At 42.2% G+C, this 16,279-nt stretch overlaps 1 protein-coding gene across 1 annotated transcript in view; it reads right to left on the bottom strand.

Moving 5' to 3' along the window:
• The window catches only part of PCSK2 (proprotein convertase subtilisin/kexin type 2), a 240,593-nt gene that overhangs the window by 202,466 nt on the left and 21,848 nt on the right, over window positions 1–16,279 (bottom strand). The window contains exon 2 of the mRNA XM_027559679.1: window positions 9,261–9,365. Coding sequence (XP_027415480.1) covers window positions 9,261–9,365 — 105 coding nt within the window. The remainder of the gene's footprint in view (window positions 1–9,260; window positions 9,366–16,279) is intronic.

A 16,279-nucleotide genomic window follows, 5' to 3' on the forward strand; every position in this document is an offset into this window, starting at 1 on the left:
TGAAACCAAGGCTCAGCTGTCTAAATGCAGACCTGCTGTAAATCTCAGCCTCTGCTTACTTTTGTCACTTCCCTCCATCAATTTACTCTTCCTCTTGTGCATCTGAGGATCAACCTCCCAAATAAGTGACCCTCTTCCAGGTCCTTGTCCCAGGGTTTGCTTTTTGCAGGAACCCAAACTAAGACAGCAGCCTTCAACAGACATGAACCAATCTTAACAACCATTATGAAATTAAACTGAGAGGAGGCCCTGGAGAGACTCCCCTCTGGGCTCTTCTTCCTCAGCCATCTGAGTCCTACAGAAGTGTCATGAGCAGGATCTTGAAGGACTGTGTAAAGACCGTGTAAAGTGCTTTCTCCCCACTTACGTCCACAAGGTCGCTGGCTGGCTGGTTGGGTGTGGAGAGGTATAAGCCCAAATGCCTTCCTACTAGATGTTGCTGTAGTGGTTCCCTTGCATTTTTGGTTCATTTTTTGTAAAGGAGCTTTGCTTTCGAACCCTGAGACCCACATTCTAAAAGTGTGTGTTTGCTACTTCAGGGTTCTCGAGGAGAGGAAACGTGCATAGAAGCAGGGAGGAAAAACCCGAGGAAAAAGGAAGAAACGATGCGAAGTTTTTCTGTGCACTCCTTGAGAAGTGATTTGCCTCTTCAAAGTGGTCAATGTGGTTCCTTTTTTCATGATAGAAAATTGAGCCGATAACAGAGCAAGAAAAGTCCAGGTCACTGAAGGGGTCACATGGTTCAAGTGTTATTGAGACAATCCTTGAGGGGGGGGTTTGGGGCTGGGTCTCATCCAATTTTCACCAATAATTAAAAAATGTGTTTTCTGGGCCTCGTCTCACCTTCTCTATCTTCCTCTGGCATCACCTTCACTTTGTTTCAATTCCCCATGTCCCCAGTTTACTATTCTGTTTGCAGTAGACATGCCAGAGGCACCCATGAATCCTGTTATCCTGCTCAGGAGTGTCTCTTGGGAATTCCAGCTAATCTGTGTCTCCGAGGCCTCAAGAGTTAAAGGAATTTCAAACCTCACCACTGGCTAACTCTCTACTTGCATGACTTTATCAATGGACCATGGGCTTCCCTGGTAGCTCAGCTGGTAAAGAATTCACCTGTAATACAGGAAACCCCGGGTTGATTCCTGGAGGAGGGATAGGCTACCACTCCAGTATTCCTGGGCTTCTCTGGTGGCTCAGATGGTGAAGAATCTGCCTGCCATGCAGGAGACTTGGGTTTTATCCCTGGGTTGGGAATATCCCCTGGAGAAGACATGGCAACCCACTCCAGTATTCTTGCCTGGAGAATCACCAGAAACAGAGGAGCCTGGTGAGCTAGAGTCCATAGGGTGGCAAAGAGTCGGACACAATCATATCCGTGGACCCCAGAGCTCTTATAATCATGCATCCTGGATGGTCCTTTCCTTGTAAGAATCTCAATTCCAAATAGGTTGCTCCCTTGCTGACCAAGAGACCTAAATCCAGGGTGGAAAAGATGGGGCCAATATTGGGGACCTGAGTCAGTTTTTGGCTTTCAAACTCGTGTGTGACTCAAGCGCACACCCACCTCTTTGTTACCTTTATTTCAAGAAGGAATAACAACTGTTGGTCCAACTCATGTTCCAAGGTAATGAGAAGATGAAGAGAAGCAGCCATGAAGGCCCTCTGGAATAAAAGCATGAAAGCAATTCAAAATACTATTGTACTTGCTGTACTATTTATAATAAACTCACTGTGTCTGTGTTTCTAAATAAGTAAAATGATTAAATCTATCAGCTTTAATTCTTTCCCTCGAGAAGACATTCAGAAGAGAAACCAAGGAATTCCTATCCATTTCTTAGAGCAGGATCTCAGCACCACAAATCTCACCAATTTAGAGTCAAGTATGAAGATAAATGGGAAAGACTAGAGATCTCTTCAAGAAAATTAGAGATACCAAGGAAACATTTCATGCAAAGATGGGCTCGATAAAGAACAGAAATGGTATGGACCTAACAGAAGCAGAAGATATTAAGAAGACGTGGCAAGAATACACAGAAGAACTGTACAAAAAAGATCTTCGTGACCCAGATAATCACGATGGTGTGATCACTCACCTAGAGCCAGACATCCTGGAATGTGAAGTCAAGTGGGCCTTAGAAAGCATCACTAAGAACAAAGCTAGTGGAGGTGATGGAATTCCAGTTGAGCTATTTCAAATCCTGGAAGATGATGCTGTGAAAGTGCTGCAGTCAATATGCCAGCAAATTTGGAAAACTCAGCAGTTGCCACAGGACTGGAAAAGGTCAGTTTTCATTCCAATCCCAAAGAAAGGCAATGCCAAAGAATGCTCAAACTACCACACAATTGCATTCATCTCACATGCTAGTCAAGTAATACTCAAAATTCTCTAAGCCAGGCTTCAGCAATATATGAACCATGAACTTCCAGATGTTCAAGCTGGTTTTAGAAAAGGCAGAGAAACCAGAGATCAAATTGCCAACATCCACTGGATCATGGAAAAAGCAAGACAGTTCCACAAAAACATCTATTTCTGCTTTATTGACTATGCCAAAGCCTTTGACTGTGTGGATCACAATAAACTGTGGGAAATTCTGAAAGAGATGGGAATACCAGACCACCTGACCTGTCTCTTGAGAAACCTATATGCAGGTCAGGAAGCAACAGTTAGAACTGGACATGGAACAACAGACTGGTTCCAAAGAGGAAAAGGAGTACGTCAAGGCTGTATATTGTCACCCTGCTTATTTAACTTATATGCAGAGTACATCATGAGAAACACTGGGCTGGAAGAAACACAAGCTGGAATCAAGATTGCCGGGAGAAATATAATTACCTCAGATATGCTGATGACACCACCCTTACAGCAGAAAGTGAAGAGGAACTAAAAAGTCTCTTGATGAAAGTGAAAGAGGAGAGTGAAAAAGTAGGCTTAAAGCTCAGCATTCAGAAAACAAAGATCATGGCATCTTGTCCCATCACTTCATGGGAAATAGATGGGGAAACAGTGGAAACAGTGTCAGACTTTATTTTTTTTGGCTCCAAAATCACTGCAGATGGTGATTTCAGCCATGAAATTAAAAGACACTTACTCCTTGGAAGAAAAGTTATAACCAACCTAGATAACATATTAAAAAGCAGAGACATTACTTAGCCAACAAATGTCCATCTAGTCAAGGCTATGGTTTTCCTGTGGTCATGTAAGGATGTGAGAGTTGGACTGTGAAGAAAGCTGAGTGCTGAAGAATTGATGCTTTTGAACTGTGATGTTGGAGAAGACTCTTGAGAGTCCCTTGGACTGCAAGGAGATCCGACCAGTCCATTCTAAAGGAGATCAGTCCTGGGTGTTCTTTGGAAGGAATGATGCTAAAGCTGAAACTCCAATACTTTGGCCACCTCATGTGAAGAGTTGACTCATTGGAAAAGACTCGGATGCTGGGAGGGACTGGGGACAGGAGAAGAAGGGGATGACAGAGGATGAGATGGCTGGATGGCATCACAGACTCAATGGACGTGAGTCTGAGTGAACTTCGGGAGTTGGTGATGGACAGGGAGGCCTGGCGTGCTGCAGTTCATCGGGTCGCAAAGAGTCCGAGATAACTGAACAACTGAAATGAACTGAACTGATGAAGATAAAAAACAACCTATTAAAAAAAGAAATGTACAAAATGGAAACAATTTTTCTAGGGTATAAAAATCAACCAACCAAATAAATCAACCTATTGTTAAAAATTCTTTTTAAAAGGCACTAACAAGATGGATTTTTTGTTTTCACCAGCCCCGTGGGCTGGGATGTTCTCAGGTGTCCCTGTGACATAAGGACAGAACATACCCACTGGGGGAAGGCTTCGTCAAAACCAAAATGAAAAGTGAGGGAAGGCATTTTTCTCCACGACATTTTCAATTTGAAAGTAGATTTTCCAGAAGATAATTGTGTTTTATTCTTCTCTTCTCCAACTTTTAATCTACGTACTGTCAGTCTTCTCTATCCGCCCTTGCAGAACCCACGGATATGGATGGCCAGCTTCTTGATGCCGCTTACATAAAGGGTTTGAGCATCTGGAATTTGGTATCTACGGGGGTCCAGGGACCAGTTCCTTATGGAAACTGAGGGATGGCGGTGATCAAATAGTTATATTAATTAAAGGAAAGACATGAAACATACTGGTGGGTTGTCATTATCATTACAAATTACTGTGAGTGATGCCAGGTGTTTGAAAATGCTTGGAAGCTAAGAGCTTAGTGATTATGACAAAATTTCATGTAACTCGTGGAGGAAGAGGGTAGATGAATTTCTCTGCTTGTTTGAATTGCTGAAGGACCCAAATGGCACTTGCAAGCCATTTCCAGCTTCTGTCAACCACCTGAGTTTCAGTTACCATAATGACTCTATTAAAAAAGCATTATCAATTATGGTATTATGAAGTCCCACAAACAAAGAAAGCCTGATTCACTCATTATTCAGATTTTTACAAACAGATCACACCAGACATGTCCAGTTAGTTTTAAAGAATAGACAAAGTTCTCTTTTTTTTTTCAGGTTGCATGGTCTGTGAGATTTTTGAAGTACTATCCAGTGAAACTAATTTTTGTAGGTTTTTGGAGTGCCCTAAAAACTCACACATATGCTCCGAATAGATCCTTAAAGAACAAAACTGACTCACTATGGGGTCATGTGCTGACACCTGTGGTTATAAGACTTGTCAAAACTCTTGGATGTGGAACAAGCTAGGAAGAAGCAGCTCCAATGTAAAGAATGCAGAGGAAACATGTAATATTCTTTGAGACCAGGGGAAATAAGAAAAGGTTTCAGTGGACTGATAGGAGTTTCTGACTTGAAACAGGTTTAAAGAGAACCCAAGAGATAATTGGATGGTCTAGTATCATTGCTGAGAAAAGGAAATAAATGCTTAAAATTCTTAAATCAAATATAACTTTCTCAACAAATGACATTCAGGTTATTATTATTTTTTTTTTTTGGTAAATTATCTGGCTTCCATATGACTAGTGGGAGTTTCTCATTGAGTAACTGAGTCTTTAAATTTTTGAACATATTTCATTTCAATGCTCTCTATGTCAGATGAGCAGATGTGAAGGACTGTGAAACAAATGTTTTAAATAAATGTATTTCCCAGCGGCTTTTCAAGCACTTGTTGAATGTATGGGGTTTGATATGTAGACTGTGGACCACAGTTTAGTTTGACTTTAGGATTTGTTGATGCTGCTCTTAGCTGAAGTTTGACTAATGTCACAGAGGCTTTGAACGTGGATTAATTGTTCTTGACCTTGATGCTGAGAAGGAATTTTCAGTTTTCTTATTTCATTCTAGCTTTGGGTTTATTTATTACATTTTCAAATTATTTTAGCTTTTCGTACTTTCCAAACACATTGTTCTTGCTTCAGTGGTTGCACTGTGACTTTGAATATGAGCAGGAACACAGAGTGACTTTGGAAATTAAAAGCTGGCTGTTCATGGGATTCTCAGTGACAATACTTGAAAATGATGAAATGAAGTGGTTTCTTTCATCCACAATTAAGAATGTATTTAAAGGAGGCCCGGGAAAGACAGCAATATTTCTGTTTCCACTTTAGAATAATAATGAAAACATAAGATGAGAAGAACAACATTATTTCATGGATTAAAACCCTGAAGAAAAAATATTAACCATCCATCTATTCATCTGACAGTCATTTATCAAGCATCTACTGTGTACTCAGAATGGTACTATAGAAAGATACCTAGAAATAAAGACGCAATTTTTGCTTTTTAGCATCTAAATGATGTTACACAGCATTATGCTAATCCTCTTAGCAGAAAGAAGCGGAAAGACAAGGGAGCACCTTTAAAACAGTCCTGCATCCGAATATTTGTCTTAGCTACTTCCCTCCATATTGATGAACAAAGGTAAGCATACTGAAAGTAGCACTGTGTTGGTGTGGGCAAAAGCCCATGTTATCCCTTTCTAGTCTTTTTCTTCTTTTCCTTTAACAAAAAATTTAGTAGTGAAATGAAGGACAAACATCCTTGAAATTTCTGATCAGAAGTTTGGTCCTCTATCTTTGTCTTCTTTATTTCTTGGGTTGATAGGAGAGCTTGGTGGTTTCTTTCGCTAAAAATCTACTTAGGTAGATTGAGCCCTGAGAGCCTGTAGAAGCTAAAACCATCCTGGGAATATGTGCATGGCTCCTCGGACTCTGTATTTGCCTTAACAAGCCTGAGAATAGCAAGTGAGGGTGGCCAGGAAATATTGCAGAGACGGGGTAAGAAGCAAGCTGGGGCAGCAAACATGATTCAAGTCGATTGGTCTATGAGATAACATGTTTCAGAGAAGGATGAAATAACTTGGTCTTCTTTTCCCTTTCATTAAGCCCTTTTATTTTACCTGTGCCCTTTTTCACTGAAATATCACCAAGTATTTTAAATAATCAAGCTTTTTTTCTTGGTGAGACTGATTTTTGGTGTAGAAAAGCGATGAAATAGATATTTTGTTCTAGTGTTCAAATAACTATAAAATTTTATTTCATTTATTTATTAATATTTTATGATTCCAACCATAGAATATTTATTCTTGTTTCTAAAACAGTCCTGGTAAGGAACTCAGGCCAGTGCCTTGTTTCCCCTCCATGTGGTAATTTAGGGACCCAAGCTTTCTCCATATTGTGGCTCTGTTATTCTTTATTATTATTATTTACTTATTTTTTAATTGGAATATAGTTGCTAAAACAACTTGCTCTTAAGATCTTGATTCATGAAAAGTAACTTGCAACATCTGTGCAAGAGACAAAAACATCCTTTTCAGCTACCCAGTCCTTCCCCTCTCCTATTCTTCCAGTTTCTTCTCTTTCTGCACCTTGTTTGAATGTGCTTGGGAACCCCCAAACTGAGGTATCCTAACTCAATGTATTTGTCTTTTGTTGAAGTCTATAAGTCCACAGGCCTCACAGCAGCCTTATAATACGGCTTTTGTACTCTCCATGGTCAACGTTTTTTTGTTTAAGAGCAGTCATCCTCATGTTTGGCATCAGCTGATGCCAAAAGACCCCAAGCATGTCATGCAGAAAAGACTCAGGCCTTAATCTCACATTTGGGAACAAGGCAATCATTACTAGCAGGGTTTTTTTTTTTTTTTTTCATTTTGCAAAGAGTTATGAGATTTTATGCTTTATTTCTTTTCCTAAAATGATTGTATTAATGACAGCAGCCCTGACACCTAACCTGTATGAGAAGGCAGATAAAAGATACAGGAGATTTATGATCTTCAATTTCACTGTTATCTTCTCTTGTTCTCTGTGGATAGGGCAGATGGATACCCCCAGCAGGCAGAGGAAAGTGGCTACCAGGACCCTTATAATGGGCAATGGAGAGAGAATGGATGCTCCGTTTGGATAAAATAGATACTACTTTGAGACGAAAGACAAGTGACTGGAATCACCAATGCAGGATTTCCTTCTTTATTCCCCATCCCATCATACTGTCTTCTCTTTCAGAAACATCTCTGTACACTTCAAGAATTAACATTTCAAAGACCGTTTCAAGTAAGTGCAAGAATAAAACAATCTTAATCTAATGGGCTCAAGGTGTCTCTCTGAACCAAACGATGGCTTCTTAGTTTCACTATTTCTTGGTTCTCTTTCCCGATCCAAACCTCTTAAGCATCATTTTCCTTCTTTCCCAGTTTCTTTTATTGTTTCTCTCTGAATGATCTCGGGGCACTGTCTTTAATCATGGAAGAGGAGAGACACATAAGGGACTTTTAAGAATTATATAAATAAAAGTAAATAATTGACCATAAAGGGTAAGACCATGGGGCAGGCATGAAGCATAAGGAAAACCAGTGTCACATGTACCAGGGTGGTCATGGTCCACTGGTACATTCTCTGGGTACACAGGTGAGACAGGCAGGATTCCCTGCCCATGGGCTTCTCAAGGACATCCCCAGACACTGAACTAGTACAGTCAAGGTCAAGGATGTGATGACAGAAAAGAGTTTCTCTCTTAAGTAAGGGTGCCAGCTTCTACAACAGACCCTTTAAGAATGCTTGGCCTAGGATGACAGTACAGACATCTTTAAACCTACTGCAAAAGCAAAGATAAAGTGGATTCTCAAAGCAGTGTTTCCGTTCTAGGGAATGTGGGATCCCCTGGGTTGAGGAGTTCCAGGAAAATTGCCTGTGGCATGTCAGCTGGTGATCGGCTGGGGGAATCTGCTTCATCTGTATTCCTAATTAAAGTCCACATTCAGCGCAGTCACATGTTTCCATGAAAAGCCCCACCAGAATGATTCTAGATTCCACCAGCTCAAAAGGAGTCTCATATGTAAATGTCTAATTCAAACATCTGTCCTCTTTACATCTGTGTCCCCCATGTCCTGGGCAAGAGGGCATGAAGCCTTCAGTGTACAGATAGCAAGCTGCCTGGATGATGACTTTCCCTCTTGGTGAACTGTCTATAAGAAATCAGAACCTCCCAGTTGAATGAGTGGGGAAAGCAGAAGGGGTTAGAGGGGGAGGGTTCAACGATGCCCAACGTTTCTATTCTGAGAAAACAAGAAGTGGGAACACTGGAGAAGGATGCTTTTGGACAGGGTGATGAGTTTGGTTGTAAGTAAATGGATTTAAATTTCCAGGGAGGGGAAGGGAGTAGAAATTGAGACCTAGAGTCCAAGAGAAGGTAAAGATTGGAGTTCAGAGTGGGAGTCCTAAGCATCAGGAAGACAGGAGGCCTGGGTGACATAGACCAGAAAGTGCTGTGATGGGCAGATGGGCAGAGGAGGCCGTGGACTCAGTCATGTGTGGACAGGAGAAGCCAGCTGTCTCCTGCAAGCTGATGGCTTGCTGGCCCTCTCATGTTCCCATTCACCACATGGGGCATGGCAGTCTCCTCAGGGCATGTGGATTCAACAGGAGAAACCTCCCATAAAACGACTCATTAAACTGCTGGTGTCTTCCCATCCATCAGAGGCCAAAACACACCCCCTGGCAACCTGAAGTCCTCACATAACAATGCAAGAGGAAAGGCCAGAAAAGGGGTGGTATCCCTGTTTACTCCCTTCCCTTGGCCTCTTGAGGGTAAAATTATTATGTATAAGACAGAGGAGCAGAGTCCCCAGGACCACTCTGTAAAGGGTCCATGTGGGTGATTGCAACACACCACTGAGGGCCTTTACTCCACAGTCCTGCCCCCAGCCCCACCCTTGCACACTCCTTCCACAGGCTCATCTGTGGCCGCAGAGGTTAGAAGGCAGGTTTCTAGGAAGACTCACCCTGGGGTCTCTCTCCAGCTGCTGCTGATGCTGTAGGCTGCGTCTTCTCTTGGCCTTGGCCAGGCCATTGTGATAAAAATGGTACAGGCCTTCAGCAAAGGGGAGCTGCAAAGAGTCAGACAGACACAGGCAAGGTTAGCTTCTGGGGGTGGCCCTGGACAGGGATGTCAGAGCCGGGGTGCATGCTGGGACTCCTGGGATGGGACTCCACATGTGACCCTCTGGTTCTCTGTCACTGTTCTCTTCCCCATCTCCCCACTTTTCTGATGTAATATGTTCACCTCTCTTCTCCCCCAAACCCATTCTTTCTTCCACTACTGTAGTTTTCGTCTATCTTTTCATCTTCTCTTCTCATCCATAGGGACTTCCCTTTATGTCCATCCCCACACCAACTTCTCTAGTCTCTTCTCTTAGCAATCACAAGAAAAGGAAACTGCAGGCCATTAGCCATTAAAATGGATCCCATGTGGACCATCCCCAGGTCCCCCCATTTGCCTGTATAAATCTTTGATCCCAAGTCCGTGAACATAATAAAGTAGTTGTTGTTTTATTAATAGATTCACAGACTTGGAGAACAAACTCAAGTTCCCAGAGGGGAAGGATGGGAGGAAAAGAGAGGGAGTTTGGGATGGACATGTACACAGTGCCATATTTAAAATGGATAACCAACAAGGACCTACTATTGTATAACACAGGGAGCTCTGCTCAATGTTATGTGACAGCCTGGGTGGGAGGGAAGTTTGAGGGAGAATGGATACATGTAAATGTATGGCTGAGTCCCTTTGTTGTCCACCTGAAACTACCACAACATTGTTCATTGGCTATCAGTTCAGTGCAGTTCAGTCACTCAGTCGTGTCTGACTCTTTGCGACCCCATGGACTGCAGCACGCCAGGTCTCCCTGTCCATCACCAAATCCCAGAGTTTACTCAAACTCATGTCCATTGAGTCAGTGATGCCATCCAACCATCTCATCCTCTGTTGTCTCCTTCTCCTCCTGCCCTCAATCTTTCTCAGCACCAGGGTCTTTTCAAATGAGTCAGCTCTTCGCATCAGGTGGCCAAAGTGTTGTAGTTTCAGCTTGAACATCAGTCCTTCCAATGAATATTCAGGACTGATTTCCTTTAGGATGGACTGGTTGGATCTCCTCGCAGTCCCAGGGACTCTCAAGAGTCTTCTCCAACACCACAGTTCAAAAGCATCAATTCTTCTGCGCTCAGCTTTCTTTATATTCCAACTCTCACATCCATTCATGACTACTGGAAAAACTATAGCCTTTACTGGAAGGACCTTTGTTGGCATGTCTCTGCTTTTTAATATGTTGTCTAGGTTGGTCATAACTTCTCTTCCAAGAAGTGAGCGTCTTTTAATTTCATGGTTCCAATCACCATCTGCAGTGATTTTGGAGCCCCCCAAAATAAAGTCTGCCACTGTTTCTCCATCTATTTGCCATGAAGTGATGGGACCAGATGCCATGATCTTCGTTTTCTGAATGTTGAGCTTTAAGCCAACTTTCACTCTCCTCTTTCCCTTTCATCAAGAGGCTCTTTAGTTCTTCACTTTCTGCATTAAGGGTGGTGTCATCTGCATATCTGAGGTTATTGATATTTCTCCCGGCAATCTTGATTCCAGCTTGTGCTTCATCCAGCCCAGCATTTCTCCTGATATACACTGCATATAAGTTAAATAAGCAGGGTGACAATATATAGCTTTGACGACCCCTCTTCCTATTTGGAACCAGTCTGTTGTTCCATGTCCAGTTCTAACTGTTGCTTCCTGACCTGCATATAGATTTCTCAAGAGGTAGGTCAGGTGGTCTGGTATTCCTATCTCTTTAAGAATTTTCCAGAGTTTATTGTAATCCACACAGTCAAAGGCTTTGGCATAGTCAATAAAGCAGAAATAGATGTTTCTCTGGAACTCTCTTGCTTTTTCGATGATCCAGCAGGTGTTGGCAATTTGATCTCTGGTTCCTCTGCCTTTTCTAAAACCAGCTTGAACCTCTGGAATTTCATGGTTCATGTATTGTTGAAGCCTGGCTTGGAGAATTTTGAGCATTACTTGACTAGCATGTGAGATGAGTGCAGTTGTGTGGTAATCATTGGCTATAGTCCATTATTAAATAAAAAGTTTAAAAAATAGTTGTTGCTTTATACTAATAAGTTTGGGGTTGGTTTGTTACTCAGCAATGGAATACAGGAACAAATGGGTAGCTGAAAAAAAAGTTTTATATTCCTTCCATTTTTAGGACTGTGCGTATTTGAAACTCTACAATAGTATTGGCTCTGTCTGTCAGTTGGTGACACCAGCCTGGAGCAGCCCAGATAAGGGCCTTCAAGGGATGTTCCTGGCACTGGAGGAGGGGATCTGAGGCCAAGGAAGCAGATACTGGATGAACTTCAAGGGCATAGCAACTTTGGCTAGGGGTGTGTGAATGAAAATTTTTTAGAACACTGTAGCATTTGTGATTTAGCTTCTGTTCATTAAAACCACCTTCTTCAGGGCAAATTAAACATAAATATTTCATGTGCATCTTTCCAGGCTCAAAGGTTCTTGAATGTTTTCTCTACTTAACCCTGCTGATGCACTCAGGGAAATGTTAAGATTTATCAGAAAGGAAGAGGGAAGATGGAGAAGGGGGAAAAAAAATGTAGGTGTGCTCATCTTTTGCTCTCTAAAGACTTGTGCCTGTGACCACAATCAGGTGGTAAAAACTTGGGAATTTTATTTCCTATTCTGGAAGGCATGAAGAATCTGTGAATTTTTTAACAAGAAAGGAAATTTGGGGTTATCAAGCACCATTGAGCTTTGGACAGACATTGTTCTGGCTCTGTTTTACTGATTTTTTTTTAATTAAATTTGAATAGAGGCAAATGGAAAACTCTTTCTTACAGTAGAATTCCAATTAACAAAAGTAGAAGTCATGAAAGGAAGCTGAATATCACCATTTGGAAGCACCATGAGTAATTATGATGGTAGACACAGACGTGGGGCATGGACTTGTGGACACGCACCGTCAGTGGTAGAGGAGGGTGGGAGGAATTGAGAGAGTAGCACTGACACATATATACACTACCATTGTAAAACAGTGGTTAGTGGGAAGCTGCTGTATAGCACAGGGAGCTCGGCTCAGTTGCTCTGTGATGACCTAGAGGTGTGGGATGGTGGGGTCGGGGAAAGAAGGCTCAAGAGGGAGGGGATATGTGCATACTTACAGCTGATTCATGTTGTTGTACAGCAGAAACTAACACAACATTGTAAAGCAATTACACTCCACTAAAAAAAACACAAATAATTGTGGTTGGCCAGTGTCACCAAAGGATGCTAAAATAGTGGGTCACATCTAATGATAAACAAAGAGAAATAATACCTTTATGGTGGAGAAATCTGGCAGAGACCCCCTCAACCAAGCTATCCAAGTTAATCTCACCACAGATGAAACACATCAAAATCATGTGCCTCCTGATACGATACGCTGAGAAGGAGACATCACTTATATGATTTTCTTGCCAAAAAAGGTAATCTGTGTTCAGTCAGAGGAAGCCCTTAGCTGGCTACTACCCTTCCAAATCTTCAAGTTCATGAAAGTCAAATCAGGACAGTAGAAATTTTCAAAACTGGAGGAGACTAACGATACAGGAAAACAAAATCAATTCCTATCTTGGATTGGGTCCTAAATCAGAAATAAGAACATTAGTGGAACAACTGGAATAATGTGAACCAAACCTGTAGATTAATTATCAGTGTTGTAGCAATGTTTTTCCTGGCTTTGATAATTGTCCTATGGTTTTGTCCACGTTGACTTTGGAAAAGCTGGATAAGGGGTATATGGGAACTTTCTGCTATTTAAAAAGGAGTAATTTTTATTGTGGTAAAATATACATAATATAAAACTTTTCATTTTAAAGTATTCAGTGCACAGTTTAGCGACACTAAGTATCTCTCCACTGTTGTGTAACCCTCACTACTATTGATACCCAGAACTCTTTCCATCCTGCACATTTAACTCTATGTTCATTAAATAACCCCTCATATCTTCTCCCCAAGGTCCTGGCTGCCACCATTCTACTCTCTGTCTCTAAGAATTTCAGTACTCTAGGTATCTCATGTAAGTGGAATCATACAATATTTATCCTTTTGTGACTGACTTATTTCACTCAGCTGAATAGCTTCAAGGTTCATCTGTGTGAATCACTGCCCGAATTCCCTTCCCCTTTTTCTGGCTGAATAATATTCCATTGCTTGTATGTACCACGTTGTGTCCATCCATTCATCAGCTGATGGACACCTTCCACCTCTTGGCTATTGTGAATCATGCTGCTGTGAACATGGGTGTACCTGTGTGCAATTTTTTGCAAAATTTTTAAGTCTAAAATGATCCCCAAATTGGAAGTGTTTACAATGTAAAAATATTTTTCTAAAATTACATTTGGATGGCCTTAAGAGGGTCATATGTTTAAAAAGTTCAAGCTGAAGGTCCCACCACTTCCCATTATCACATCCTGAAGTCCTTCCACATGATTATAACCGAGGGCAGTTGAATGGCACCCTGGCTTGGTCTAACTGCCTCATTTTATAGAAAAAGACACCATGGCTCATGGAGGAGCAGGACTTCCTAGTTGAGGGGGGGAGCTTTTAAAGGAAATCCTCGGTCTCTGGACTGTTCCTCCAGACCCTCCCCACCACACAGCTTTCACTGCAATCTCTTGCTTGGTAACAAGTGCTATGAATTCACAAGATTGAAGGCTGGACTTCAGACAAAGATGAGTGTGACTCAAGCACAGCCAAGCTGGTGAGTGACCTCTGCTGTGTCCTGGGGACCCATGACCCAAGATTCTTTGACTAGAAGCACTATTGTGGCTCTAGAAGACATGGAGTTACAAATACTTGGTCTCATAGAGAAGACCTGGAGTTACTAATACTTGGTCTCATAGAGCTGATATTGGAAACTTGGGCAATATACAGGTAAATTGACTGATCACAGACTAAACAGAAGATTAACCTGCAGGCATTGGCTATTTTTCTGAGCCCTTTTTGCCTCTTGTCTTTGGAGTGTAGACTCCAAATCCACAGGCCTCCGAGCCTCTGAGAAGTGACTGTTTGAGGAGATTATGAGCAAGTTTGAGCCTACGTCAGGCAGGGAAAGACAGATGCCATGCCCATTTCAGTAGTGCAAGGTACCTGCTGTCCACAGAGACCTCAGTGCCTTCCTCCATTTCTTAAGTAGAATGCTGATCTTCCAAAGAGGAATGATATATTAAAAGCAATCTTAAGTCCTCAAAGCTTCACTTGTTTCCCAGTAAGAAACTTCTCATATATCTCAACTCTTGTTTGCATGCTTAGTCGCATCAGTTGTGTTTGACTCTGCAACCCCATGGACTGTAGCCCACCAGGCTCCTCTTTCCAGGGGGATTCTCCAGGCAAGAATACTGGAGTGGGTTGCATGCCCTCACCCAGGGATCTTCCGGACCAATGTTATCTTCATTTAAAAACACATACACATACACACATACCCTTCTATTCTTATTTTACACCATCACCTTTGTCTCTTAAGGCAAACTATGCATGGTTCCAGAAGGAAGGAGAAAACAGAAGTGAACGAAGAATTCACAGCAAATTGTCAGCTTGAAGGTTCAGGCTGGGTGACAGTATAATAACGCTGCTAACTCAGACTTGCAGTTTTTAGAAATTCTCATTATGCCACGGAATGTTATGGATCCCAGCAACGCTTCTCATTGCCTCTCTTCTGTCTCTCTTGCCTCCTTTTCCCATGGATAACCATGGCTCCGAGCTAAAGCTCCTCTTTGAACCCACACGCTCACTTTCCTCAACAGCAAGAACTGGCTCCTGATTGTGAACAGATAAAAGGCATGCTAAATCCTCCTGGAGCCCACACCTGTCTCCCTTTAGACCAGGGTCCCTTCCCCTTAGGCACCCACTGTGACGCTGGTCTGCGAAAACAGTCTCCACCTCAAATTTTGTGCTTTTGTGCATTTGCTGTTTTAGGAATGACCACTGCTTCCCACAGGCTCTCAAATGGGTCCGGAACTCCCAAACATGGTGATGGTGGGAGGTCTCTGGTCCTGACCCATCACTTTTCCTTTGGCAGGTTTTTCCCTTATGCTGATTTTCATGATGCTTAGTCATGTTTATTTGAGAGTCAAGCTTGGTGGAATATTGGACTTCGTTCCACATATAAAGAATTTTATAATTCTATTGGCAAGGGGAGCTCCTGTACGGGGTTCAAGGAGTAAAATCTGGGAAATAAAACATCAAGGATTGAAAACTGGCCCATCTGATAACAGTTCCATTGGGGGGGGGGAGGAATTCTGCATTTCACAAGGGGGCCTAGTTCTTCATTTTACTGACATTTCCTGAGACCATGGTTAATTTCCCTGGATTGCATGCACTCTCTTAGGGGTGGGGGATTTCACTTTGCAGTAAGGAGGAGGGAGAAAGGGAACTGGGGGGGCGGGGGCAGGGACACGGTCCCAGACTCTGCCCTACTGGCACTTACAGGCCAATGAAGAAACACACAGGAAAATTACAATGTTCAATTGACAAAAACATATAATATTATAGAAACAGAGATGGACAGAAATAGGGAGATTGCAGCTTTACAGCCACAATTAGAAGGTAAGGAAAAAAAGAGAAAGAGAGAGGAAGGGGTACCCCGAGAACATTTTGGAGAGAGGCAAGCTCAGTTGATATGATTTAGCATTAAAAGGCCTCTCCTTGCCACCAAAGTTTCCCTCTCAACTCCATCCTAAATTTAATTCTTTTTTCATATCAAACACTTGAGTGAAAATCCAATTATCTCTGGGAAGGATGACACCCTAAGCCATGGTCAGCTAAAGGCCTCACTGAAATTTGCTGATGGGATGGAGGGTCAGAGGTCCAGAAAGGAAGAGAGGAGAATTTATGGGGATGGGGGACAAGGGTCAGGGGCTGGGGCAGGGTCGGTACCAAAGTGTATTCCTGCCTATGTTATACCCATTCTTCAGCCTGAATAATCTCTTG

Source organism: Bos indicus x Bos taurus, chromosome 13 (assembly GCF_003369695.1).
Source record: "Bos indicus x Bos taurus breed Angus x Brahman F1 hybrid chromosome 13, Bos_hybrid_MaternalHap_v2.0, whole genome shotgun sequence".
Classification (NCBI taxonomy): Eukaryota; Metazoa; Chordata; class Mammalia; order Artiodactyla; family Bovidae; genus Bos; species Bos indicus x Bos taurus.